This window comes from Protopterus annectens, chromosome 6.part0 (assembly GCF_019279795.1).
Source record: "Protopterus annectens isolate FY-2018-M chromosome 6.part0, PAN1.0, whole genome shotgun sequence".
In the NCBI taxonomy this organism is placed as follows: domain Eukaryota; kingdom Metazoa; phylum Chordata; order Ceratodontiformes; family Protopteridae; genus Protopterus; species Protopterus annectens.
The window spans coordinates 472,477,138-472,504,670 of record NC_056737.1 but is presented as its reverse complement, the minus strand read 5'-3'; the positions used below and the strand labels follow the sequence as shown (position 1 = coordinate 472,504,670).

Sequence of the window (27,533 nt, the reverse complement as noted above, 5' to 3'; positions counted from 1 at the left end):
ACCCTCCTTCAGCCCAAGCAAAAATGGCCTCACAGAAACTTTCAAACAGTTCAGGAACAGCAAGCCTGTAACTGAACTTTTAACTCTCAGAAAAGTGGGAAAAAGCAAGATTTTTTTTGTTTTTGTTTTTTACAGAGATAGCAGAGGTTCACAAGTAATATCAAGTTATAACAGTGCAGTAAATGACCCCACACAAGAGTGCTAGGTCAAGGACAGAAAATATGCAAGTTTTAAGAAAAAAGCGATTTAAAATTAAGTGCAAACAGGAAATTCAGCAAACAGCTTTTGGTTGTGCTCTAAATACAGCTACTAATACAGAAATCAAGTTTAACAAGCCAGAAAATGCTCAAGCTAGGCAGCTATGCAGAAAAACTTAGCAAATAAACAGAGAAAAAATACTTAAAATCTCAAAAGTGGCTCCCTTCTTCTCTCAGCGTTTTTTCCTCTTGGAGGGTGCTTCACCAACAGCCAACAAGCCTGTAAAGACGCTCAAACCATGAGGCAACTAGGTTTTAAGAGAGGAAGATGAAGGAGTTATGGAAATGACCCCTAGTGGCCAATAAAACTACAGTTTCAAGTCAGTAACCACCTCTCCGGGGGGCAGGGAAGCTGCTCAATGTTAGTCACTGCCACTGATAAACAGAGACCCTCCTTCAGCCCAAGCAAAAATGGCCTCACAGAAACTTTCAAACAGTTCAGGAACAGCAAGCCTGTAACTGAACTTTTTTAACTCTCAGAAAAGTGGGAAAAAGCAAGATTTTTTTTTGTTTGGGTTAAAGGTAAAATTTTACAAGAAAAATTTTACTCCAAAAACCCCCACCAAGAAAAAACAAAGGAGGATTAGCCGTTTTAAAAACCCATTTTAAAATTCAAAAGGTACCAAACAGCTTTTTGTTTAAAAAGTTTTCTTAATCAGATTCAAGGGAACCCTGCTCCCAAAGCCAATGCAAAAAAACCCTTAAAATTTTCGGGGAAACATTATAATTCTAAAAATTTGGCCCTTTCTTTCTCTCCCAGGTTTCCCTTTGGGGGCTTCAAACCCCAAACAGCCTAGGAATTCAAACCTTTCCCTACCTGGATGCCTGAAAACCCCAAAAAAACAATAACAGAAGACTTACAAAATACTATGCTGAAACCCTTTTTACATAAATTCAGAAAGGTTTTTTTCCCTTTCCCAAAAAACCCTTTTTGGGGTGCAAAATTTTTAACCCCAAAAAAATGGCATTCCAAAAAGCAGAAAGGAAAATTCTCAATTCTTGTTTAACCCAAAAACCTTTTTCCAAAAACCCCAAAAACCAGGAAAGGGATTTGCATTCCTGGCCCCCAAAAACAATGGCTTTTTAAAACCCACAGGGTCCCCAAAATTTTTGGGGCCACCCAAAAGAAAGCCTGAAACAAAATTCCCATCCTTGGCAAGGTTCATGGTGGGAAGGCCTGTAACCCAAAAGGATGCCCTTTTAAAAAAGGGGCAAACCCATCACACAGATGCCTAGACCTGGTGGGGCCAATGTAAGTGCTTAAAACCTAGGCCCAAGCCCCTTTAACCCCCCTTAAATCAAAAAGGAAAGGTGGAGTAAAATTAATCCACCTTTCAGACATTTTAAGGAACCATTTGAAAACCGAAAACCAAGAGGACACAACAAACGGGGAAAACCCCTTCCCAAATGGGTGGTTCCACGGGGTTAGGGGAAGGGCCCACCTAAAACCCAATTACCCCAATTTATGTACCAGGAAGGAAAACATTCTAGCAGACATATTAAGCAGAACTACAACAGATGCACTGCGAATGGATGCTGCATCCAGGACATCTTCAAAACCATCACAAGAGAATGGGATTACCACAAATAGACTTGTTTGCATCCCCATTCAATCACCAGTTGAAGAAATTCTGCACAAGGGACTTACCACCCACTTGCTTGGAAGGTGGACTCCCTATCCTTCAGTTGGAAAAGCCTGACAGCATACGCATTCCCACCACTTCCTTTGATGCACAGGGTGCTTCTCAAGATCAAAGAGGAATGTCCGAGGATCATTCTGATAGCCCCAGACTGGCCAAGACAACATTGGTATCCACTGCTGAGGAGCATGTCCCGGGAACAAATATGGACACTGCCCCTGATCCCATTACTGCTGACACAAAACAACTACAACATCCTGCATCCAAACCTAAAAACTCTGCAGCTAACTGCCTGGAACATTACATAACAGCAATTAACCCAAATTTATCCCAAAGGGTTAAATACATAAACCTGAGGCTCGTAGACCTTCAGCAAGAAAAATTATGCAGCAAAATGGAAAAGATATCTCATCTGGAGTACTGCAAAGGGGCAAGATGTGACACTGGTGAACATAGCCAACATCCTGGGTACTTGGCGGGCTCTTTCGCATACAGGCCTGTCCTATTCCTCCATCAAGATACATGCATCAGCTATTTCAGCAGAATACAGCTTGGATCCTCCTGTCTTCTCACATCCTCTGCTCAGACAGTTTCTGAGAGGAATTAAAATGTAAAACCTCCCAGGAAACCTCCATTGCCAGCATGGGACTTGAACTTTGTGCTAGAAAAACTGACTCTACCTCCTTTCGAACCAGCAGCTACAGCAGAATTGCAATACTTATCCTGGAAGACTGCTTTCCTGCTGGCAATAACTTCAGCAAGAAGGGTCTCTGAACTACAGGCATTAATGGCAGTACAACCCTTCCTGATCTTCCATCAAGATAGAGTGTCGCCGAGAACAAATCCTACATTTATGCCCTAAGGTGGTATCCAGAGTCTCTTTAAATCAGGCTATCCACCTTCCTACATTCTTCCCCAATCCACAGAACAGGGAGAAAAACTCTTGCATACCTTGGATGTACCACGGACAATTCGCTACTACCTGGACAGGACAAAAAACAATAGAAAAACTGACCAGCTTCTGGTAGCATATGCAACAGGAAAGGAAGGAAAACCAATTTCTAAACAGACAATCTCCAAATGGATAGGAAATTGCATTAGATTTTGTTACTCCTACCATGGAAAGAAAACTCCAGAGAACATCAGGCCTCACTCCACAAGGGCTACAGCCACTACCACAGCTTTCTTCTGAGGAGTGGCTACCAAGGACATTATAGAGGCTGCTACTCGGACCTCCGTGCATACATTTGCCAAGCATTATAACTTACCTCTATACTCTAGATCCCATGCTGGTTTTGCCACTGCTGTTTTGCAAGGGATGCTGACTACACCATAATCTATTCTCATTTCCTCCTCCCCTAGTCTAGCTATGGTATTCTACCCATTTGTAAAGACTGCAGATGCATCCTTGAAGGACATAGTACAGTTTTGTACCTACCATAAATGTAGATGTCCGAGAGGAATGCATCTGCAGATCAGAATTACCACCCTCCTTCCCTCTGAGGTACTCCTAGGGTGCCACCAATCTTCAGCTAGCTTGGGGATCTATTATGGTGTATTTGTTTGTATATATGTACATACATGCTTATTTTGTGTGTTTGCTCTCTACTATTTGGAAACTTTGGCATTTATCCAAATTTAGCCATCCAAGAGGGCACCTGGCATCTGGGGCAAGAAACACTGAGGAAAATGGCGTAGGCGGATGCCTTTATACCCGAATGACTGCCGCTATGACGTCGGGTGAAGTGCGACACCAGCCAAAGCCAGACCCAGACTTTGGAATCCGGCCGACCGAAGGGCTGCCTGACGACAGGACAACCCATTTGTAAAGACTGCAGATGCATTCCTCTCGGACATCTACATTTATGGTAGGTACAAAACTGTAAACACGACTTTACCAGCAGATAAAAACGGATGTAGCCCACACCACAGTGTAATCCAATGCTCGAGACCAGGTTCAGCACAAACGTGTTTATTAAAAAGTAGATAGTCCTCCAAACATAAACGCCTTTGTTAAAAACAACACATTGCGTTCTCGTTCCCAATAGACTTCATCAGAAAAAGACCAGTGCATCCAATGATTTACTTATATATATAACCATCAATTAATCCTGATTACATTCAATTAATCATTCTTATTTAAATTTAAAGCAGAATTGCCAAGTACTGAACACTAAAACATAGTAAATTCATTCATATGAAGCAAATTCATTCATACAAAATGCAGTATGATCAGCTTACTATAATTAAAAAATAAATATAATAAATATGTATACAATTAATTTAAATATCATTTAAATAGGAACTTGTTATAATAAATATGTATATATAAATATATGTAGTTAAAATTGCATTATTTAAAAACTGTATGATTTAAAAACAGCCCAGTTTAATCAAGTCATGTAGCAAATGCATAAAGAACATAAATACTTTGTTAATATTAAAATTCAAACTCAATATTATTATTAGTATGTCAAAATTACACTTTATGATATAAATATATAACATATTGTTTCATAATATATAAATAGAGGAATAAAAAAACTCATTTAGTTAGTAAAATATTAAAACATTAACAGAACTAACTTTGGGGAGAGAATTCAGAATGCAGAATTCATAATGCATGTGTATCTGAAGGTAGTGCAAAGGTGACCTCTAGTGGCAAAAGCTGGTATATATTTGTTCTATAACTTTGCTGCTCTTAATTTCAACAAGGGTAATATGGTAATATTGTCATTTAACCCTGGATATTTGTCCGCATTTAATGCTATTTGCCACCATAATTCTCTATATTCTATTCTAGTTTCCCAGGGTCCCCCCCGAATATCCATTTGTGTAATAATAAAAGGACTGAAGAACACACTCAAGCATTGGTATTAGAATATAATGGTATAAATAGAGAAATAAGTAAAATAATTTTTAAAGAATGGGAGAGGTTTGTGGCCCTTTCCGATATAGAAAACATATCGAACATCCCCAAAACAATAATTTATAGGAATTCTAGGAATGTGGGGAATATTTTGGAAAGCAAGAAAAAGGTTAGTAATAGAAATAACAATAAGAAGGGCACTTATAAGTGCGGGCATTGTGCTCAATGTTGTTATATATTAAATGGAGAAGGACATTATATATCAAGTAGAAATAAAATGATTACTAGCCCTGAATATTATAATTGTGATACACAAGGAATAGTATATCTTGCTTTTTGTGAAAAATGTGAGGCTTTCTATGTTGGGAAAACTGAAAGAGCTTTGAGAAAACGTGTATATGAACACTATTATGAAATTTCTGTCAAGAAAGAGAGCAATGCTTTATACAAACATAGTAAAGTTTGTAAAGAGTTTAAATTTAAGTTTTTAATAATAGAACATATACAAATGGATATTATAACAAGTTCCTATTTAAATGATATTTAAATTAATTGTATACATATTTATTATATTTATTTTTTAATTATAGTAAGCTGATCATACTGCATTTTGTATGAATGAATTTGCTTCATATGAATGAATTTACTATGTTTTAGTGTTCAGTACTTGGCAATTCTGCTTTAAATTTAAATAAGAATGATTAATTGAATGTAATCAGGATTAATTGATGGTTATATATATAAGTAAATCATTGGATGCACTGGTCTTTTTCTGATGAAGTCTATTGGGAACGAAAACGCAATGTGTTGTTTTTAACAAAGGCGTTTATGTTTGGAGGACTATCTACTTTTTAATAAACACGTTTGTGCTGAACCTGGTCTCGAGCATTGGATTACACTGTGGTGTGGGCTACATCCGTTTTTATCTGCTGGTAAAGTCGTGTTTGGAGTATTTTCAGCAGTTCCTTTTGTTTTTTCTAGGTACAAAACTGTACTTTTGCAAGTGCCGGTCGGCCAACTCCTGAAATTTTCATTTTCGAGTTTCAGAACCAAAGTCTTCGAAAAAAGTTAAGTACCCCATTGGGGATTCTTTTTCTTGCTCTTAACCAAAGTCAGTAAAGGTTAACAGCTGTCTTACCTGTGGAAAGCAAATACCTCATAACGATTTTCATTCATACTGCATTCCTTGCTTAGGCCCAGACCACGATGTCCCTCGCTGTCTGTTCTGTGCCTTATCCAACCCCCGAATAATTTGTCGTCGGTCTATTTTCGCAGCAAATTATTTTGGTACTTGGTTTAACTATCCAGAAATTGCTTCGGTAAGCTATCCGACTACCGATATTCCGGAAAAAAATGTAAAGATAAAGACAGAGGCAAACCTCACAGGTCCAAAACTGCCGACGACAGTTCCGTTAAGCTAGTCGCCAGTTTGCCGGTACTCAGTGAGGCGCTTTTGCAGCCCCTGATACCCGCTACTTCAGATTCGTAGGCCTCTACTGAGACCCATTCGGAGTCCGGTATGCCACGAGATGCTTCTTTGACTATGGAACCTGCGGATGTCTCTTCCTTGGATGGGTCCAGAGCCGCTGTGCAGACACCGGCTTCTGAGGGTGTATTCAGGCCTACAGATTTGCATTTCAAACCGATGCCATCTTCTTCGTCAAGGCCTAAAACTCGACCCACACCTAGAAAACCAATGTCCAAACCGCATGGTCAGGCCCATATGCCTAAAAAACAAATGCTTAGAATGGCCTTCCCTCTCTAGGAGACCTAGAACTGATTTTCCTTCTGATTCTTCTGATCAGGATTCTGAAATTTCTGTTTCTTTTGATTACCAGGATTTGCCCTTATCTACCTATGAGGATTCTGATGCAGAAGATTCCATTCCCTTTGCTTCTGATGCAGAGGATTCCATTCCCTTTGCTTCCCCATCCAGAGGATTTTTCTTTTGGTGAAACCTTGCACACTCTTAGGGAGCATTTCCGCTGACTCCAAAAAGAGGCTTAAGGAATTTTTGCTCCTTACTCAACACAGGCCTTTAGCTATCCCTCCTGTTCTGGACATTGTAGATTATGCCTTCTTGGAATCTAGCCTGGATGCAGACACTTTACCTCCAGCTCCCAGAAAACCTGACAGGTATTACAGAGTACCTGACTCTCACAAGTTCCTCTTCAAGAATCCTACTACGGATCCAGAGACCATTTCTCAAGGACCAAAAGGCATTAAGGCTACTGCTGCCCAAAACCCTACCCCCTCTGATAGAGATTCCAGGGCCTTGGGACAGATGGAGTAAGAAGGTATACACTTCTGCTACTTTGGCCATTAGGGCCTTAAATTGCCGCTCACATATGTTAAAGTATCAGCAGCATATTATGGGACTACTTAAACAGAAAATGATGTTGATTCCTGACTGTGCTGAACATAAAGAATTACAGGATTTAATGCATTCTGCTGAACAAGTTGGTAAACATACTTTGCAATGTGGTTTTAACTCTTTAGAAGCATCTTGCAGGGCTGCTGTCACTGGGTCTGCACTTAGAAAGCATGCTTGGCTTAAGTAGCAAAACTTGCCAGATCATGTTAAAGCTAAATTACTGGATGCTCCCTTAAACCAAGACCGCCTGTTTGGCAACAAAGCAGAAGAAGTCCTTAAAATGATGGAGGAAAAAGCTAAATCTATGCAAACTGTTAAAGATTTCCTGCAAGTACAGCCTCCCAGATTTAGTAGTCATTGGCCTTCTAAGAATTGGTCCTTTCCAGTCTCTTCCAGACTTTCTCAGTCCAAACTCAGGAACAGCAGACCACCTAGGCTACATTCCCAAGGTACACATAGGCCTAAGCAGTGGGGGGGGGGTCCCACTTCTAAAGCTGGAAGTAGTAAGACACCCCCCTATGGAAAAATGTCACAATGACTTAACCTTAACCCTTCCAAGCCCTGCTCAACTGCCTGCTCCCTTAGGGGGAAAGCTCGACCTGCATGCTAAAAACTGGGAACTCATTACCCAGAACAAATGGGTTTTAAATATAGTTTTCCAATGATATACAGATTCCACTTCCATACCTTACCAACTCCAAACGGTTGGCCAGACCTACCCCCTAATCAGTAGGCAGAGACTCAACAGCAGAGTCTCTCTCTTCTAAGTATTAGGGCTATTCAACCTGTCCCAGCAGAAGAAAGGCGACAAGGTTTTTACTCAAGACTTTTCCTGGTACCCAGAAAAGACAACTCCTGGCATCCTATCCTGGACCTCTCTATTCTAAACACCTTTTTGGTAATCCCAAGATTCAAAATGCTAACACTTCAACAGCTGCTTCCTATGCTAGGCAAAGATGCCTGGTTGGCAACCTTAGATTTAAAGGAAGCTTACCTGCACATTCCAATAAGAGAATCTTGCAGGAAATAGCTACTCTGCAGAGCCAGGCTTCATGCACTATCAGTTCTCTGCACTTCCCTTTGGCTTATCTACTGCACCCAGGGTATTCACAAAGTGTCTAGCTCCAGCCATTGTGTTTTGCAGGCAGAGAAATATTCAAATATACCCATACCTGGCCGATTGTCTGATACAGACAGAAAGCCAGGACATGCTATTAAAACATCTGGCATTTGTAAAGAAACTTCTAACCTCTCTGGGGTACACCATAAACAAAAAGAAATCTCATCTAGTACCCTGCCAACAGATTGTATTCCTGGGAGCAAGCTTGAACACAACTTCCCAGATGGCTTACCTCATGCCAGAGAAACAAGTTTATTTGACAGCCTACTTCAAACTACTGGCCACAAAGACCCAGCTATCTGCAAGGAAAATCCTGCAAGCCCTGGGGTTCATGGCCTCTTGCATTCTACTAATTCCATATGCAAGACTGCATATGAGGAAACTACAGTGGTATCTAAAAAGCCTATGGTATCAACATTCACAGGACCTGGAATCAATGATTCCTATCATTCCTTTGTATAAAGACAGAGTTCCTTTGGTGGGAAGAGGCCTGCCACCTCAACAAGGGTCTCCCTTTCAATCTACCTCCTGCTGCCTAAACCCTGACTTCAGGCACATCAGACTATGCATGGGGGGCTCACTTGGCAGGGCAGTGCATTCAGGGCACATGGAACCCCAGTCAGATGCACCTGCATATCAACCAAAAACAAATGTTAGCTCTACAGAATTCCCTAACAGCCTTCAAGGACCACATCTTTCCAGGACAATTATTGGTAAAGAAAGACACCACCACAGTTATGTGTTACATAAACAAGCAGGGGGAATCCACTCGTACCCTCTCTGCAGACTAGCCATGGCTCTGTAGAACACAGCCTTGAGCTACCAAATGTACCTACAAGCTCAATTCCTGCCAGGCAAACTAAATTCACTGGCAGACGACCTAAGCAGAAATTTCATGGACTCACACTGATGGAAACTGGAACCAAAAATATTCAACCTCTTGAGGAACAAATGTGGGACTCCAGAGATAGACTGTTTGTCTCCCCACAGAACTACCAATTGGACATATTCTGCACAAGGACTCCCCACACTCAAGCTTGGAAAGTGGATGGCCTGGCCTTTACCTGGGAAAGCCTCTTGGTTTATGCCTTTCCCCCTCTGCCTCTCCTCTCGAAGGTTCTGCTAAAGATCAAACAGTACAAACCAAGGTCAATTCTTATTGCACCAGACTGGCCTCACTAGCATTGGTACCCCTTCTTGCGCAGAATGATACTGCGGGATCCATGGCACCTACCTCAGACACCTTCCTTGCTGTTCCAGCAGGCGGGCCACATTCTGCACCCTAAGCTTCAAACCCTGAACCTTGCAGCCTGGGTAATTCCTTGAGCTCTCCAATAGCATCCCTCAGTAAGCAGGCACTAGAGGTCATTCTGGAAGCAAGGAGACATAGTACTAGAAAATCCTATGCTGAAAAGTGGAAAAGATACTGTTCCTGGAGCCAGACCCAGGGTATGGGTACTACAGTGCCCAGTTTACCTCATATTCTTCAGTGCTTAACAGAAATGCTCCACAAGGGCCTATCCTTCTCGTCAATTAAAATTCATGCCTCTGCAATTTTAGCACATTATAATACTGAACCTCCCCTCTTCTCTCACCTCCTGTTAAAGCAATTCCTCAGAGAGGCTAAAATTTTAAGACCCCCTAGGCGAGCCCCTACTCCAGCCTGGGATCTTAACTTTCTATTGGAAAAGCTCACTCTCCCTCCATTTGAACCAGCTGCAACTGCAGAGTTGAAATTCCTTTCTTGGAAAACAGCCTTCCTTCTAGCCATCACTTCAGCAAGAAGAGTGTCTGAATTAAAGGTCCTCGTGGCAGTGGAGCCTTTCATCATCTTCCATGCCGACAGGGTTTCCCCTCAGGACCAATCCTTCCTTTATGCCCAAGATGGTGTCTAGTGTGGCCCTAAATCAGTCCATTCATTTGCCTACTTTTTTCCCTAATCTACAAAACAAATGAGAACGAATTCTGATCTCTTTGGATGTGCACAGACAACTTAGATTTTATTTGGACAGGACTAAGCCTCTCAGAAAATCTGAACAGCTGCTAGTTGGCTTTGCTGCAGGGGCAGAGGGGAAGGCCATTTCAAAGTAAACCATTTCTAAATGGATAGCCCATTGCATTCATTTCTGCTATAAGCACCATGGAAAACCTACCCCACAGGGGATAAGATCACATTCCACCAGGGCTGCATCTACCTCTACAGCCTTTCTCAGAGGGGTCCCTACCAGGGACATCCTAGAAGCTGCTACCTGGAGCTCTGTTCATACCGTCACCAAGCATTTCCACATGCCTATTTTTTCTAAATCCAGAGCTGGTTTTGCCGCTGCAGTATTGCAGGGCTTAATAGCTGGTCCTAATTCTCAATAACGTCCTCCTCCCTTCCTTAGCTTTGGGAATCTACCCAAATGTAATGATTGCAACAGTGAAACATGAAGAACATAGTACAGTTGTGTTACACTTACCATAAATGTAGATGTTTGAGTGTATTCACTGTTGCAGTCCTGGTTACCCTCCCTCCAGCCACCTGACTTCTTTTGGCTCTACCTTTCCTTCTTGTTTGGTGTATTTGAGCTTTCTGGTGTATTTGCTTTTTGTTGGAGGGGTACCATAACATATAATTGCTTCCCATTGTGGGGGCACCTGACATCTGGGGCAAGAAAAACTGATGTAATGGCATCGGCTGCATGTTTTATACCCCTGACGACCTGACGTCATGGAAGAAGCGACAGCATCCAATGCAGAAATCCAAGACTTTGGTATTCAGGCTGGCTGAGGGCTACCCGCAGGCAGATAACTCAAATGTAATGACTGCAACAGTCAATACACTCAAACATTTATATTTATGGTAAGTGTACACAACTACTTTTTTGCATCCTGATATTTTCCTCTTTTCTGCAACAGTTTCTTCCTTCTGTTGTATAGTTTGTTTATGGCAGGGGACCACTATATTGGCTTCCTTTTTTGGAAGAGAGCATCTTGGTTCTATTTGCAGGCCACAGAGCTTCAAACTCTGCCAATCTGCATGGAGCTGGCTGCATTCGCTTCTCTGATCAGATGTGATGTTTGTCATAGTCTCTGCTGCAGTATTATTTTAATGAGTAGAAACTTTGCTATCACTGAGCATCTGACCATCTGGCTTGACTTTTAGCATCTGACATTCTTGACATGACTGCACACTTCACATATGTCCACATGATACGTGATACAAAGGAGAGTTTAGCTCACATGTTCTTAAGTTCTTTCTTGCCACATCAAGCTATTAAAAAGTCTGTCCAACACTTCATCCAGACAAGTTTCAGAGCTATTAAAGTACCCAGGGGTGGGAGCTCTCCTGCATTTTTTTGAGGTTTTTGTTTTGTTTTTAATATCACTGCTGTTTTTCCCTGTGGTTTTGATGACATTTCTGAAGTCAGTAACATCCCTGGGAATGATCTCATGCAAGTTTGTTTGTGGCTGACAGATACCATTGAAGTATTTTCACTCTGTTTTTGCAGTCATAGTCAAAACCTTCAAGTGTGTTAGGTGTGTGGGCACATTTTATTTAAACAGTAAAGCCTGCTTCATAGATCTCACAAAATAAAAGCCTTGTCTGAAGGAAGTCCACCAGGTTTAGGAGGCATGATCTGCCCTTAACAAAGCCGAACTGGGTAGGGTCCAGTGTTTGGAGATTCCCAATGTCTCTGTTAATGAGATCCATGATGATGCGCTACATAGCCTTGCAGACCAAGCTAGTCAGGCTTATAGGGCGATAGTTCCCGGGATCTGTTGTGGCTTCACCTTTGTGAAGCAGAATAACCATTGCTGTGCGCCACTCTATGGGCACATAGCCTGTGGAGAGGCTAAGTTTGAACAGTGTGTTTAGGTGAGGTGTTAGTTCATATTTGAGGTCATGTAGGACGCAGCCTGGGATACCATCCGGTCCCATTGATGCTGTGTTTTTGGCTTTAGAGAAGGCTGTTTAAAACCTGAGTGTCTCTGATTTCAGGGGCACTACGTTCTTCTGGTATGGTTATGGGCCCTTTTGGGGGTGAGAGGGGGGGTGAAGTTTGCACTGAACCTGTCTGCCAGGATGTTGGCGATATCGGTCGGTTCAGTGTATTTTGTGCCATTCTGCACTAACACTGAGCAGATCTAGGAATTGCCACTTAGGTTCTTGACATAGCTAAAGAATGCCTTGTGGTTGAGTCCTTGGCAATTTTTCTTTCGAAGCTAGCCTTGGATGATTTCATGAGGGATTGTAGTTTTTTGCTGATACTGATCAGGGATGTCTTCCCCTCTTGGGATTTTACTCTTTTCTGTACTAGTTTCCTCCTTCTGTTGTATAGCTTGTTTATGGCAGGAGTCCACCAGACTGGTTTCCTTTTCTTGGAGCAGTAAGTCTTGGTTTTGCTTGGAACAGCACGATCCATGCATTCTTGTAGGTGCCCATAGAGTGCATTAGTAAAGGATTTTGCAGCTTGGGCACCATTATCCTTTAGCATGGGGGATTTGAATCTTTCCACCTCGGTCTTAAGTAACATGAAGTTTGCTTTTGAAAATTTTTCACGGTGGTTTCTTTGACCGGGGGTGTGGGTGGAATGCGGATATCCAGAGTGATTAGTTTATGGTCAGATCTAACCAGCGAGGGGTTGACCTCCAGTGTGGAACACTGGTCACCCATGTTGGTGATGACCAGGTCCAGTATTTTGTCACCTCTAGTGGGGGTGTTGACCAGTTGATCCAGAGTGTTTGACTTTATAAATTCTAGGAAATGTTGGGCAAGGGAGTTAGTACTTAAGTAGTTCTCCCAGTTAATGTTTGGGTAATTGAAATCACCCAATATCAGGGTGTTTAGTAGGACCTTTATGTTTCCCAGTGTTTCCAGAAATGCAGAATGGGGGTCCTGGGACATGGTAGGTGATCTGTAGCAAGCTACAATTTGAATTGCAGTTCTGCCCATTGTTTGTTGCATGTGGATGATCTCTGAAGTATCGTACTGTGCCACTAACCTGGAGGTGTGGGTATCCTTTATGAATATAGATACGCCCTCGCCTTTTCTATTTCAGTCCAGATTTTTTTGGCCAAAATGTATGGTTTGAGTTGTAGCCTCGTAGTGCTGGGGTGCTCTCTGGAGCCTTAAACCAGGTTTCTGTTACTGCACATATATCGATTTTCTCCATACTGAGGAGTGCCTCGAGTGTGTGCATTTTGCAGTTCAGACTTCTGGCATTAATAGCATTACCCTCGTTTTTTTGTTACTTGTGCTATTTACGGCAGTGGGTTTGTCTTTTGAGCCTTTCCTAAAAAAGGCACTATGGGGGTGACAAGAGCCTTGGCCCGTATAAGGGTGACAGGTGCAAGCCGTCTCTAGCGAAGCAGCGTGGCTTGTCGAGCATGTCACCCCAGGCTGACAGACTCTGGATCCCCTTTGAATGACACCAGAAGCTTAGCCAATTGTTGAAATTGATAATTTTTTTCTTTATACTGTGGTATCATTCTTGGTGAGGGCAGGATGCTACTCAGGGTCAGGGTCATACCGGCCTGGGCTACATGATCAGAGAGCTCTTCCATGACTCTCTTCATGTAGTCCAGGGAGTTACGGCTCAGGTCATTCACACCAACATGGACAATGACAGAGTCATAGTTGTACTTGTTCTGGAGTGACCTGAGTGCTTGTGTTATGTGGTGGATCCTGGCACCCGACAGGCAGCTAATAGTAACCTTCTCCTTGTTCAGCTTAGTGAGTGGGACATCAGTGTGCCTGACTATAGAGCTACCTATTACTAGTGTGTTGGGTATGTTATTTTGCCTTAAGGGCTGTGATTGCGTGGCACACTGGTTTTGTGAAGTATGTGTTTCATGGTTTGTGTTGGGGGTGGAAGTTGCTTGGATGTCTGCTTTGGAGGCCTCTGTTGCTTTTGTAGATTTTTATTTAGTGCCTCTGAATATGTTTTTGTGTATTTATGTGTGCTTTTTGCCAGTGCTGGTTTCATAGGTCTTTGTGAGAATGGTGGTGAGATGCAAGTAATTCCCTTCTCCTCTTGACTGTCTGGTCCAGTCTTTGGGTTGAGAGAGCTTGGCCTCCAGTTTGGCTGTATAACTGCATCTCTCGCATGTATTAGTGTTTGGTGGTAGGAGGAGAGGGTTGTCTGTGTACATGAGGCAGTTGTAACATTGCCTCAAAATGCCCAGATTCACCAGTTGGACCAGAGAGTACACTTGAAACTACCCTTTGGACATGCCTGGATAGGTACAGTGAGCTGTTTTACTGATTGGCTGGTAAGGTCGAATAGAGAGCCTTGTCCTTCTCTACAGTATGGGGGAGTCTAGTGCTAAGGTTTATTAGTGCTTGCTATGAGTTTTGAGCAAGTGCCGGGCTGAGAAGTGAATGGTTTGAGTGCTTAAGTTGAAAGCTTGTCTAGTTCCAAGGGAAAAATTGAAGAGTAGACTTTGGAGCAGGAATAGTTATAACCTAGCTAACCGGCTCTGCCCGGCACGCAAAACTGCGCTAATGTGGGTTTTATAGCAGGGAAATGAAAGAGGTAGAAAATAACCCAAAATTGCCAACAAACTACTAATCTCTGGGCTGAAACCACTCCTCCAGGGACAGATAGGCTGCTCAAAGCTCCCCTCTCTCACAGATGAACAGAAAAACTTCCTTCTATCCAAATAAGGTATGGGCAAACACCGAAACTTGTAGCACAGCCCTGAATTCAACAATACCCTGAAAACTGGACTATACTAGCTTAGAAAGGTGGGAAAATAAGTATATATTTTTTGTTTTTTTCAGAAAATAAAGCAGATACAGTTAAAAAAACACTTTAAGTGCACCGAAATGGTTATCACACTTGAGTGTGTAGCCTGCAACAGTTAAACAGGTAATTTAAACACAAAAACGACTTTGTTAAACAAAGTGCAGGCAGTAAAATAAGTACAATATGTAACTGAAACAAGCTTTTTAAATCACAAAAACTCTAAAAAATTGGCGTTTTAGGCAGAATTAGCTAAAGGCAGCAAGAAAATGCAGAAAAATTATACTTAATCACTCCAAAATCTCTCTTTTGTCTCTCTGCTGCTGTAGAACTGTGCAGGGCACCAGGCAGGATATTGACATCACAGATCTCCCAGTCTCAACAGATTTGTCTGATGTGTCTCAGCCAGACATTATTTCCAGCCACCTGCAGAGAGCCAGTTAAAGGTGCATGCCTTCAGAGACCATGCTTCTTTCATGGATTGTACCACTAGGACATGGCTTGTTCTTTTTCTATGTAAATGTGCTACAGTTAGCTAGTTTTCATCTTTTACCCCTTTAGGCCTGATATGTGTCCCAGGGGTGTCTGTTCTATTGATGTTTGTTTCGGCTCCAGCAGTTTTTATCAGTGCTTTGACAAGGACTATGTGGTGGAGGGTTCTTATTCCCTTGCATTTGTCAGGAGAGTGGTCTGCCTCCAATATGGCTTCTATTAGTGAAAGAGACATGATCTCTTCCCTTAGTTATTGTCTTTCTAATACTGGGGAGGAAGAGGGTCTTGTGTATCACACACAAATCTGTTATCATACAGTCATACCTCTCAATTGTACAGATTTTCGTGGAATGTCCAGATTTTTGCCTCATATTTTGGGCTTTTCCTCATAAATTTTGTGTGTGTGTGTGTGTGTGGGGGGGGGGGGGGTTGTTGACAAATCACTGGGATAATCAAAGGATTAAAGCCACTAAATAATGGCATGAATTTGCGTTTCAGACTTCATATTCTTCAGAAAATGCATGCTAACACCAATCCTGTTATTTTTAGCAACTTTCTAACTATATAAGAGCAATATTTAAAATGTTTCCCTATTTTTGAGTGTTTGTCACCCCATTATATCAGGCATTGTCCAGATTCCTTTTGTTAAGAGGTTGAGAGGTATAGATACAGTTGAAGAGGATTCCTTTTCTTGAGGCTCATCTAGAGGATGTCTCCTTTGAGGAAATTCTGAATGGTCAAAATTTCATAGCTCATACCCTTCTTTCCTGTGCCGACCTTACATTTCTGCATTGTGGTGTAAATGCAGACATATGGTCTGCCATCTTCAGTTTTCTCATTCTTTTTGATGTGATGCATATGCTTGCTTAGTCTGTCAGACCAAGTCATGAAAGTCATGAGAAGAAGGGCACAGGTGACTTCATTTTTTGTGAGCTTATTGTTGTAAGGGTTGTATCAATGTCTCTTGCTTGAAGTTGCTTTTCTTACTTCTGCTGCTTTGGATCAGTCATTGCCTTATAGAGGTCTGGAGATGCTGGCAAAGCAGAGTCAGCTTGCAAAATGCAGATTAACTTTAATAGCAGGTATGGTAAGGGTGTATATTATTTAGGCCTTGACCATGATGTTGCCTTATATGACATCTGAAAGAATCTAAGCCAAAACAATGAAAGGAAGGAGAGATGCCATCATTGAACATCTCGAGCATTAAAAGCTAGTGGCATTTATCCATTATGTTATACAGTAGTCATTCAGATGTCCACCCTCAAAAATCTTGCTGTAGGCTTGAGGAGCCCCAGGGACTTAGGTATATCCATTTAGACAAAGCATAATTTGGGAATCTCAAAAGGTGACTACTGAATTGCCAGTGAGAGACATATTCTAATTAAGCAGGGAAGAGGACATTAGATTATGGAAGTGAATATTTTTGTGTAATTGTTTGCAAAGTTTTACATCAGAGTATGTCACTGTATGCTAAGAGTGAAGTGGTCTGTGAATTTAGACCGCATAACTCTATACACAAAAATTTCCATAGTCTGCAAAACGCATTCCAAATGGTTGATATGAAGTTGTCATTCTTCATTTTATCCTTGTCAGAGGGTTTGTTTCTGAGAATCGGAACTGTCTCAGCCAATTCTACAGCTTACTCAGGCCAAAAACTCCCGTGCTTCAACCCTACCCAAAATGCATCTCTCCTAGTTACCTCAGATCTCGTTTGCCGTCTTCCTGGACAGACACATTCTGCTACACTCTTGAGCTAAGTAAAACAATTTTTCTTATTACTTAGGCTTTTCTTCAACACTACTTTATTTTGCCCTACACTTTACTTGTGTAGCTCTTAATTGCCATTGTTGGTAAATTTCCCTTTCCCATGCACTTTGTGTACCTCTTCTTCTACCATTGCTGTTAGGTAGCTCTCCTTTTCCACACACTTTGGTGTATGCTACCCTTTCCTTACAGTTCCACAAAAAAAATCTCTCCTTTATTTTTATAGGTTACAAATGCTTGATCTTCTTGTGTGATTCCTCCACCTTCTGTCGTGTGCCTGTGTGGTATGTGTGAACATTTTTCTTTGCTTAATGTGGCTGAAAAACCTAAAGGCCCCTCTGGTTTTAGGAAGTGCCAGCAGTATGGCCACAGAATTCCCTCCTTGACATAGATGCTTTGTGTGTTCACTGCTTGGGACCACACCATCTGCAAGAAGGTTGCAGTATATGTCATGGCACAGATCTTTAATAGAGAGAGAAAAAAAAAAGCTTATTTTATAAGGTTTAATCCCGACTGCCTTCAGTGAAGTCATATCTGCTGGAAAAAAGCAAAACTGATATCTCGTCTACTTCCTCTTTTTCCTGTTCCTCTAGGAAGACCAAGAAAAGAAGCATGTCTATGCCATCTTCTCCAGTGGCACAGACAGTCAAACGGATTAAATCCTTGGTGCCAAAAAGCTCTTTGGCTCCTATGGAAGTTGATTCTGAAGTGTTGGCATTGACACCCTGTATTGCTTCTAAATCTTCAACACCGAGGGCTTTGCCGCAGATTCAAACTCCTAGCTTGGTTCCAAAGGCTAAAAACTCTGAACATTTCGTCAGTGCTAACAGATTTGGCTTGGAGTATTTCTAGTTGGCAAGAGCCTAAATTTCACTATTGTCCTTCCATTGATCCATTTGCTGGGGAATTACCTGAAGTATTTTTGCATAGACCCAGGTCTCCCTCAGTGTCCTTTATTCATTCCATTTCAACTCCTTTGGGTGCCAAACATTTTTCACCCCTTTGACTACTCCTCCAACCTCCTCCGAGGTCTTGGAGATTACAGCTTCGAGTTGTCCGGCATCAGCTGCATCAGTTCCTACAGTCTCTGCTGCTTCAGTACTGATTCGAGCTCTGAATTCTTTGGCTTTGTTGGACCCAGAGATGACCTGGTGCCATATCTAAATGGTCAGCCCCGAGGGACAGGAGTCGACTCCATTTTTTTTTTGGACCTGTCCCTGCACCTTGGGGCTTTGGCTAGGGTCAGTTCGGCTCTGGCTTCTGTCTCTGAGGCGGCCTTGTTGAAGTAGGGAGTGGTCTCAATCCCAAAGCAGTCTATCTTGGTTCTGGGCTCCCTTCCCTCTTCGGGAGGGGGGGATACTGCCTTTGAAGCTATGGAGAGATCTGTTGCTGCCTCAGCCACACAGTTGACCTCCTCCTCCTCAAAGCGCATTCTTTCCTTGAGTCCAGTTATCTAGCCTGATCCTCCACTGGGACAGCAAGTGCTAAAACCTCAGGAGAGACAGATTCAGATTCTGTCTTCTGATACATCACCAAAACACCCCCCATGATGAGGTCCATCTGAAGAAAAAGTGCAAGAGGAAGCACTTAGATTCCCCTCAGGAATCCATCACTGAAGATACTGATTTTGATGAATAGGGAGGTTCGTCCAGATCACCCCCTGATGATATCGCCTTTGGAGACATCCTGGAAATTTTGAGAGAGAGAGGTGCTTGGAAGTCCCAAAACCCTACCCCTGGGGAATCAATATACCTGTAGGCTTTTGGCTGGCACTCACCCATCTACCTCTTGGGTGACTCTGTCTGCTGATGAACCTATTTATTTAATTTCTTAGCAGGCATGGAAAGGTGAACGACTCCATTGAACTTATTCCTAGAAGGCCAGACAAAATCTTATCCCCCTCTAGAAGACAAACAGTTTTGGGCAAAAGGTTTAGTAGTGGATGCCATGGTCATGGTGACAGCCACAAAAAAGGAAGCTGAGGAAGGTTCCTGTATCCATCCATCCAACAGAGAGCCCTGGATAATGGATAGTTTTGGCAAGTGGATTTATGCTTCGTCAACCTTTGCATTACGGTCTTTGAATTTTCTGGCACATTTCACTAGGCTTCAAAGGGATCTGATCGAGGAGCTCTCAGATACCCTGGCAGGAGCTGTCTCTGAGGAATTACAAGACAAAGTTGCCTCTCAGCTACTATGGAGTCTGTATCTAATTTGTCCATGCAGCTCATTGTACAAGCAGCTAAAGGGACTACCAGAGCAGCGAATTTAAGCATAGCCATAAGGAAACACACTTGGACTTTGTGACTTTGCGAAGCCATTTTAATTTTCATTCATCAATGAACCCTTTGACTGATCATCTTTGGCCCAAAGGTTAGAAAAGCATTATCCAGTTGTGAGAAAGATAGAAAGACTCTTTCTGGTGTAGGTGTGCATTTGTCCTCTCCTCAGAAACTTTTTTCCAGGAATCACAGAGTTGGTAGAAAAATGTGGCTCAAAAAATCTGGAAGGTCTTTTCAGGACACACGGTAGAAGTTCCCCTAGGGGCAGAGGGGGAACTTTGATGGAAGATGCTACCCACGCAGCAGATGTGCCCGCAAAATCAAGGTTTCAGAGATTCCTTTTCCAAGAAATCCTGTCAGTGTTCCTGACTGAAGGCCTGATTGCCTTCCTGTGGAGGCAGTCGGGAGATGCTTTTCCCTGCACCAAAACGCCTGGCTAGAAATCACATCAGATACTTGGGTGCAGAGGATTATATCCAGAGGTTATGCCGTTCCCTTTTCACTTTCCCCTCCCACTTCCAAAAGCATCCTGCATGTTCCACCTAGTCAGAGGGAACCAGCAGTTCTAGATATCCAAAGACTGCTGTAAAAAAAAAAAAAAAGAGTCATCCAAGAAGTCCCATCAGACCAAATAGAGTCCAGAACTTGGTCAAGATTCTTCAGTGCCAAAAACGACAAGCGACTGGAGACCAATTTTGGATCTCAAGCCTACTGAACAAATCAGTTCAGCAAACAAAATTCTGGATGGTCACTGGTACAGCCCATTCTTCCATTTTTGGAGAAGATGACTGGATGTGCTCGATAGACTTTCTGGATGTGTATTACCACATAAAAATGGAGAAGTGCTGCAGAAGGTTCTTCTACCTCGGGCTGGGAGTCAGTCACTATCAGTTCAGAGTTCTGCCCTTTGGTTTCACCACTGCCTCCAAGATGTTCACCAAATGCATGGCAGTAGTAGCAGCACACTTGAGACTGCAAGGATTCTGGGTGTTTCATTTTTTGGATGACTGGCTCATTACCGCTCTGACCCAGCATCTGTTGCTAGTAACAACTGCATTCTCCAGACTTGGTCAAACCTAGAAATTGCTATGCATTAAGAAAAGTCTCAACTGACTTCAACTCATAGTTTAGAATTCATAGGATCACTGCTAAGTACGAGTACTTGCTTAGCCTCCCTTCTTCCACTGAGATTACTGAAAATCAAGGAACAAGGTTGAAAGACACAACACAACAAAAAAAGTACCTGTCCATCTAGTCTTACAAGACATAGATTAATTGACAGCTGCAATAACTCTAGTTCTCCTGGCAAGGTTTCATATGAAAATTCTGTAATGAATACTCACATCAATACTTCACCAGCCTATGTCGGATCAAATTTCGATCATCAGTCTTTGCAGAAAAGATAAATCCGCGGTGGTGGTGCTGCAGTAGCGTTGTCGCCTCACAGTAAGATGCTGTCCGGTTCGATTCTCAGCTAGAGCATCTTCTGCGTGGAGACATGTGTGAATGGGCGTACCTTCATTGAAGGTTGTGCATCAGGCCTGGTAAGCCGGTACGTAAAAATCAACTGCCAATCATTAGCGGACTGGAGTTCCGCTGTGGCGACCCCTAACCGGGAAAAGCCGAAAGACACAAACAAGTCTTTGCAGAAAAGATCTAGCATGATGGATGCACTTGGAACACATTCTTCTAGGCCGTCCCTTTGTCCAACTACAGTCCATGGCCATAGTGACCACGGACGCCTCCCAGACGGGGTGGGGGGGCATTATATGGACAAGACTGTCCAACACACTTGGTACACCATCAAGGCCAGTTTACATGTCAGTATTCTAGAGATGAGAGCATTGCTTTTAGCATTGCAGGCTTTCCAAATTGTTCTTCCTGTAGGAGCATTCAAACAGACATGTCAGTACTTTGGTATGTTAGCAAACAGGGAAGAACCAAGTCTTACCCTCTTTGTCGTGAAGCTCTCAGAATATGGCAGTGGGCAATTTCTTCCAACCATTTTGTGATAGCAGTGCATATTCCGGGGAGCTCCAGTGGGATAGCAGACAAACTAAGTAGGTCTATTTTTTTTACCTCACAAGTGGTCTCTCAATCGCAAAGTAACAGAATTTTTTTGTCAATGGGACCAGCCTTGCTGCAATCTCTTCACCTCACCCATGAACAACGAGTGCAGCAACTATTTTGCCCTAATCCCCCCCACCGGGGGAGTCACCCAGGGATGCTCTTCTGCACAATTGGCCCCCAGGACTTCTGTATGCCTTTCCCTGGTTTCTTTAATTCCAAAATTCCTACAGAAAGCCCTCAAGTTGAAGAGCAGAGTGATACTCATTGCCCCTTATTGGCCTCGACAAATTTGGTTCCCCTTTCTCTAGCTTTACTGATATAAAGACCCTGGACTCTGGATCCAACTCCTGATTTTCTCTCTCACCCAGAGGACTTGATACATCCAAACCTGCCTAACCTCAAGCTGTCAGCATGGTTCCTCCAGTTCCATTAATTGCCAGGCAAGTTAATCTTTTCTCCCCGATTCGTAGAATTCTCTTAGTCTCTCATAAGCCATCTACTTGAAGAGATTTACCTTTTGGTCCCATGAAAGGAATACTGACCCCCCCCCCCCCCCTTTCAGCTCCCATCAAAAAGATTTTAGAGTTCCTATCCTCTGTTTTTGGTGCAGGAGCATCTCCTTCTACTATTAAAATTAAATTGGCAGCGATTTCAAAATTTCATAATGTTCTTGGGATAATTCCTTAGCTTTTCATAAACTATGTAAAGCATTTTTAAGAGGACCTCTTTTGTTAAACCCCTGTTCAAAAATCCTATCCGTCCATGGAATCTTACCCTTGTGTTGCAGTCCATTGTTCAGAAGAAGGGCACAGATAACTATAATAATTTCTCTTAAGGAATTCTTTTTTTTGTGAACTTATTGTTGTAAGGTCATATCAGTGTTTCTTACTTGAAGTTGATTTTCTTACTTCTGTTGCTTTGGATCAGTCATTGACTTATACAGGTCTGGGGATGCTGGCAAAGCAGAGTCAGCTTGCAAAATGCAGATTAACTTTAATGGCAGGCACAGTAAGGGTGTATATTGTTTAGGCCTCAACCATAATATTGCCTTACATGACATCAGAAAGACTCTAATCCAAAACAATTAAAGGAAGTAGGGATGCCATAATTGAAAATCTCAAGTATTAAAAGCTAGTGGCATTCATCCATTATGTCAGTCATTCAGACGTCCACCCTCAAAAATCTTGCTGTAGGCTTGAGGAGTCAGAGGAATTCCCAGGACCTTCTCTGTCCTAGGACCCAAATAACATGGTGGCGCTCATTCAGCCGTTGGACCTGGCATCTAAGGAGTCATTTACCCCTGACAAAGCCATGAAGCCTGAATCAGCCTAGGGACTTGGGTATGTCCATTCAGGCTAAGTATAATTTGGGAATCTCAAAAGGTGCTGCCATACACTCCCCGTGAGAGAGAGATTCCAATTAAGCAGGGAAGAGGAACATTAGATTATGGCAGTGAACATTTTTGTGTCACTATTTGCAAAGTTTTACATCAGAGTATATCACTGGATGTTAAGGGCAAAGTGGTCTGTGAATTTAGACTTCATAACTCTGCGCATAAAAATATCTGTAGTCTGCAAAATGCATCACATTCCAAATGGTTGTTTGAATACACTGAATGCAAGTCGAGCAATCTCTTTCTGGTCCTCACTTCTCTAGTGGCTGTCATCATGGGCTTCTCTGCGTTAGATTTGGGGGGAGGTGCATTTTCAAAGCTCAATGTGTATGGTCACACTGAGAGGCCAGTTTTTACATCAGTGTGCTTGGAATGAGTATATTCCTTACCAGAGTCCAGTTCTTCTAGGACTGTCTACCCCATGGCGCAGTAACCTCTCACATTGAGAACATGGCATTGTTTTGGTATAAGAAAAAACAAGAGGGGATCTTTCCTGTCTTTCTGAGAAATAGTTGAGGGTATGAGAATTGGCTTTGTCTACCAACCAGTAACTGTCAGTCACATTGTTGTGGAAACCAACTCCTTAGTGGAACAGCCTCAGTTATTCTCTGCTGATTCTGTGAGTGGTTCCTTAACCCATCAATCACTCAAAATGTGTTCCATCACTGAGGGATTTTTTTAAGCTTTTTACTTCTGCTGTCTGTTGACCATCAGCACCCTCCCAGCCAGTTGGCCCATTTATTCCCCTTCACTGGTGTGATTGTTGACTGAGAGGGGCCATCATTTACTCAGCTAATGGGGGCCATTCACATTTTTCTTATTTTCTTCTTGGCCTTAACTACACATACTTGGCTAGCCATAGGAAAGGGCTTGTAGTGAGCCATTTGAGGTGGATATTCCCTCACTTCTTCAGAGGGAATTTCCTTCAAGTGACCATTTCCATTCACTTTGAGCATGAGTAGTGGTCTCTGAAGTCTACACCAGGGAGGACACACTGCCCAGTATGCTCCTGAGTGAATATGAAACCCCTTCCATCTCCTACTACCTGAAGATGTGTGTGTTCCCATCTTTTCCCCTTCTTGCTTGGCTTCTTTAATGCTGGAACTGCTACCCAGGTGGTCAGAATATAATTACCAGCTTCAGTTCTGGAGCTGCTAAGTGTATTCTGACCACCTGGGTCACAGTAAGAGCTCCATCTGTCTGCACCGTGGAGCCAAACTTATCACTTGGAAGAATTTTGGCTGTAAACTGTTTGCCTCCTTGACCAGAGCCAGGTGCAACAACTTGCCCCCCCCCCCCGCAGGACAATATCTTATGTATGCTGTTATCCAGAAATGGCTCCTAGTAGGGTTGTATACTTCCTCCCCACTTCCACTGATTCCAGAGTTCATTCAGTAAGTCAAGCAACACAAGTCTAGAATAATTTGTTAGAGCCTAATTTTGACCCCAACAACTTTGGTTCCCTTTTCTTAGACCTCATCTGTTGAGAAGCCTCTCTGTCTTTGGACCTTATAGACATTATACTGTCACATCCTGAGCTCAGCTCCCTTTGGCAAACCACATTTTTTTTTCGGTTCCCCTTACGGCCAGAGACCCTACCTACATGTCCACAGTAGTGCATATTCTAGCTTCAGGAAAAAACTTATAAAAGCAAGTTAACTCTTCCGCATTGGGTTGATTACAAAGCCTAGATGCTTATGCTTATAGTGTACCATCAGTACTGGACAACCTTTCACATTTTTGAGAAGTGCCTCAGCTGTTCTATTAAAGTGCATCTTCCTGCTAATTACAATGTGTAGCAAGGCTCCAGTTTCATATCTTTAGCATCTCTGAAAGTATGTAAGGCTTTTCTAAAATATACATGTCTTATAAGATTTCCACTCAAGGAAGTTGTTCCTGTGTGGGTTTTTTGAGCCAACCTTTGTGGCAGATATAGTCTTGGAAAGCTCTGTTTCTGGTTATGGTTATTTTGGCTAAAAGATGTTCTGAGTTAGAAATTGTGCACCCCCCTATTACTGGTACTTCATATAGATAAAAGTTTCCATTTGCAAATGTCCTCTTTTCATGCAAAAGATGACCATTTAATCTAACTTGTCAGTTCATCTTCTATTGTCTAAATAGAAGAAAATGCTGCAGTGCATGGCTACTCATAAGCACCTCCAATTCTGTGTAGAGAGAACTAAATCATTCAGAAAATACTCTGTTCATATCCTTCTCTAACAAAAAAAAATGGCTGTAAGGTGTTTGAATGCTCATACTGAGTGGGTAGCTGATGTATCAAATTCTGCTATGCAAAGTATAATAAACCTTTGCCCACTGAACCAAGGCTTAGGTTCATAGGTTCGTAGATTAGTACTAGGCTAACTGCCCTTGCTAGCCATTTTAAGCTTATCCAATTATCCCTTGTGAGACTGAGACTCAAACCCTGCACCTTGTGTTTGTAAGGCAAACACCTTAACCATTAGGCCACCCTCCTGACCCTTCATTCTGCTGGAGCGGTGTCTGCCTTCCAATCCTTTTTTCATATGCAGCCTTGGCTGATGTTTGTGCGACAGCTATGTAGTCTTCACTAAATAACTTTGCAAGACATTGTAAGTTAAAAGTAATTACCAGGTGTGGGTTGGTCTTTGGGGCCAGTGTAATTAAGAGTTATGTTCCCTTAAGGGAGACTGTCCAAAAAGATGAGCTTGGGACTCTGCCCTGCAGTTAGAGGGTGGAGGTTTCCTTGCACCATATACCAAAGTCATATTTTCGAAAACGAGTGCTCTAGATCTGTAACTACATCCTCAGTAATATACTTGTTCACCTTCCTTGCTGAACTAGTTATAGAGGTCTATTTTTGTGATTTGTCTACTTTCTGTGACATATCAGCAGTCTGGAGAGGAAGTTCTTCTCGCAGAGCCATTAGTTCTGCATTCTGTGAAGACAATCCAGGTCTGTTGTTATGTTAAGCACATAACTTTAAATTCATTCTTTCCTCCAGGAAGAAAGGGAATGGCAATTGCTAATTTATTTATGTAACATTTGTTAACTGGGACAGTCCGACTTGGAACAAAGTCAATCTTCAGCAGAGGCCTGAGGAGAAACACTCCAGATGCATGTCTTTGTAACGTGGGAGGAAACCGGATCACCCAGAGGAAACCCACACGAACACAGGGAGGACATGCAGACTCCGCACAGAAGGCATTCTAGCTGAGAATCGAACCGGAGAACCTCTTGCTGTGAGGCAACAATGCTACCACTGCACCATCCCATTTCATGAACCCTGGTTTAATACACCAGTGCTTCATAATCTTTTGCCATAATTTGGTGATACATTTATTTGGAAATGCTGTTTTTATTTATTAGGTATGTTGTTTCTTCCAACATTTACTTCAAAAATGCCTCCACTGCAGGCATTCATGCCCATGACCTTTCAGTTGTAAGTTCATACTTTTATCAATCACTGTTGCTTGGATCTGTTATGGCAGTCAGGCTTTTTTTGATGCTCCAGTGCTTCAGGACTCTGTCTTCTAGCCCCTGTTTTCTCAGTAGTCTTTAAGATTTATGAATTTCTTCTCAGTCATTGATCCACCATGACAAGTCCTCAGTACCAGTTATAACAGATTTGTTTTGCCTGTATTAGATCATCTGTAAGGGGACCTTCCTTCACAGACACAAACTACCATCCCACAAACGTGCTGTGTCTGGATGGCTTCTCCTTCTGCAGCTACTGATGTAATTCCCACTAACTCACAAAAGTAAAATTTTAAAGATGCTTTTAGAGTATTTTTTTTTCATTATTTATCTTGATTTGCATGAATGTGCATTCTCATGTGTGGGAATGACCTATTGGGCCTAGGAGCTAACCATACTGTCCTTATGTGGAATGTGACATCACAGCATCTGCTGGTGGAGGTGCATACCCTCTAATGAGAGAGAGCTTCAGGGAAAAGCAGATGAATTGATAGAGAAAAGAAGGAAATCCCAGTCTTAGACCCAGTCAGGAAGGTCTACTCACAGATCAGCTGACATGGTAAGAAAGTTTTTATTTTCTAATAATGTGTTGTGATGACTGCTCTGCATGAATGCCATGGCTTATTTCATTACTCATTTTTTATCGGCAGGTACTTCCTTACTGGGGCAATCCCCATGACAGGAAAGTTATAAGGAAATTCTGGAGCCAGGTAATAACTGTTTCTTTTTAGTATTTCTTGTACATTTATTTTTGTTATCAAATAAAAAACAAGTTATTTTGTACATTTATGTGGATATAGAAAAGAAATTGTATTGTTTTCTTCTGTTACCAAAGCATTACAGTTTGTTATATAATTTACAAGATAATTTATTTCTAATTGTTTTTATTATAATTATAGTGAAAAAAAATCAAGCTCCTGCTAAAATGTTGGCAGTCATAATGCGGAGTGCTGGCATGTCAGAAAAAAAGACCCGAAATATAGAAGAAAAGCAAATATCAGACTTCACTCCTCTCCTATAATCTTGTTTTTTTTTTTTTTTTTTTTTTGCAGTGGGTGAGACCCCCCACTCCCCCTGAGCTTATAT

The 27,533-nt window shown here is 42.1% G+C and overlaps 1 protein-coding gene across 1 annotated transcript in view; it reads left to right on the top strand.

Moving 5' to 3' along the window:
* Nucleotides 1-27,533, top strand: part of INO80 (INO80 complex ATPase subunit) — a 2,478,170-nt gene that overhangs the window by 1,500,193 nt on the left and 950,444 nt on the right. Inside the window, exon 17 of the mRNA XM_044074204.1 lies at nucleotides 27,098-27,157. Coding sequence (XP_043930139.1) covers nucleotides 27,098-27,157 — 60 coding nt within the window. The remainder of the gene's footprint in view (nucleotides 1-27,097; nucleotides 27,158-27,533) is intronic.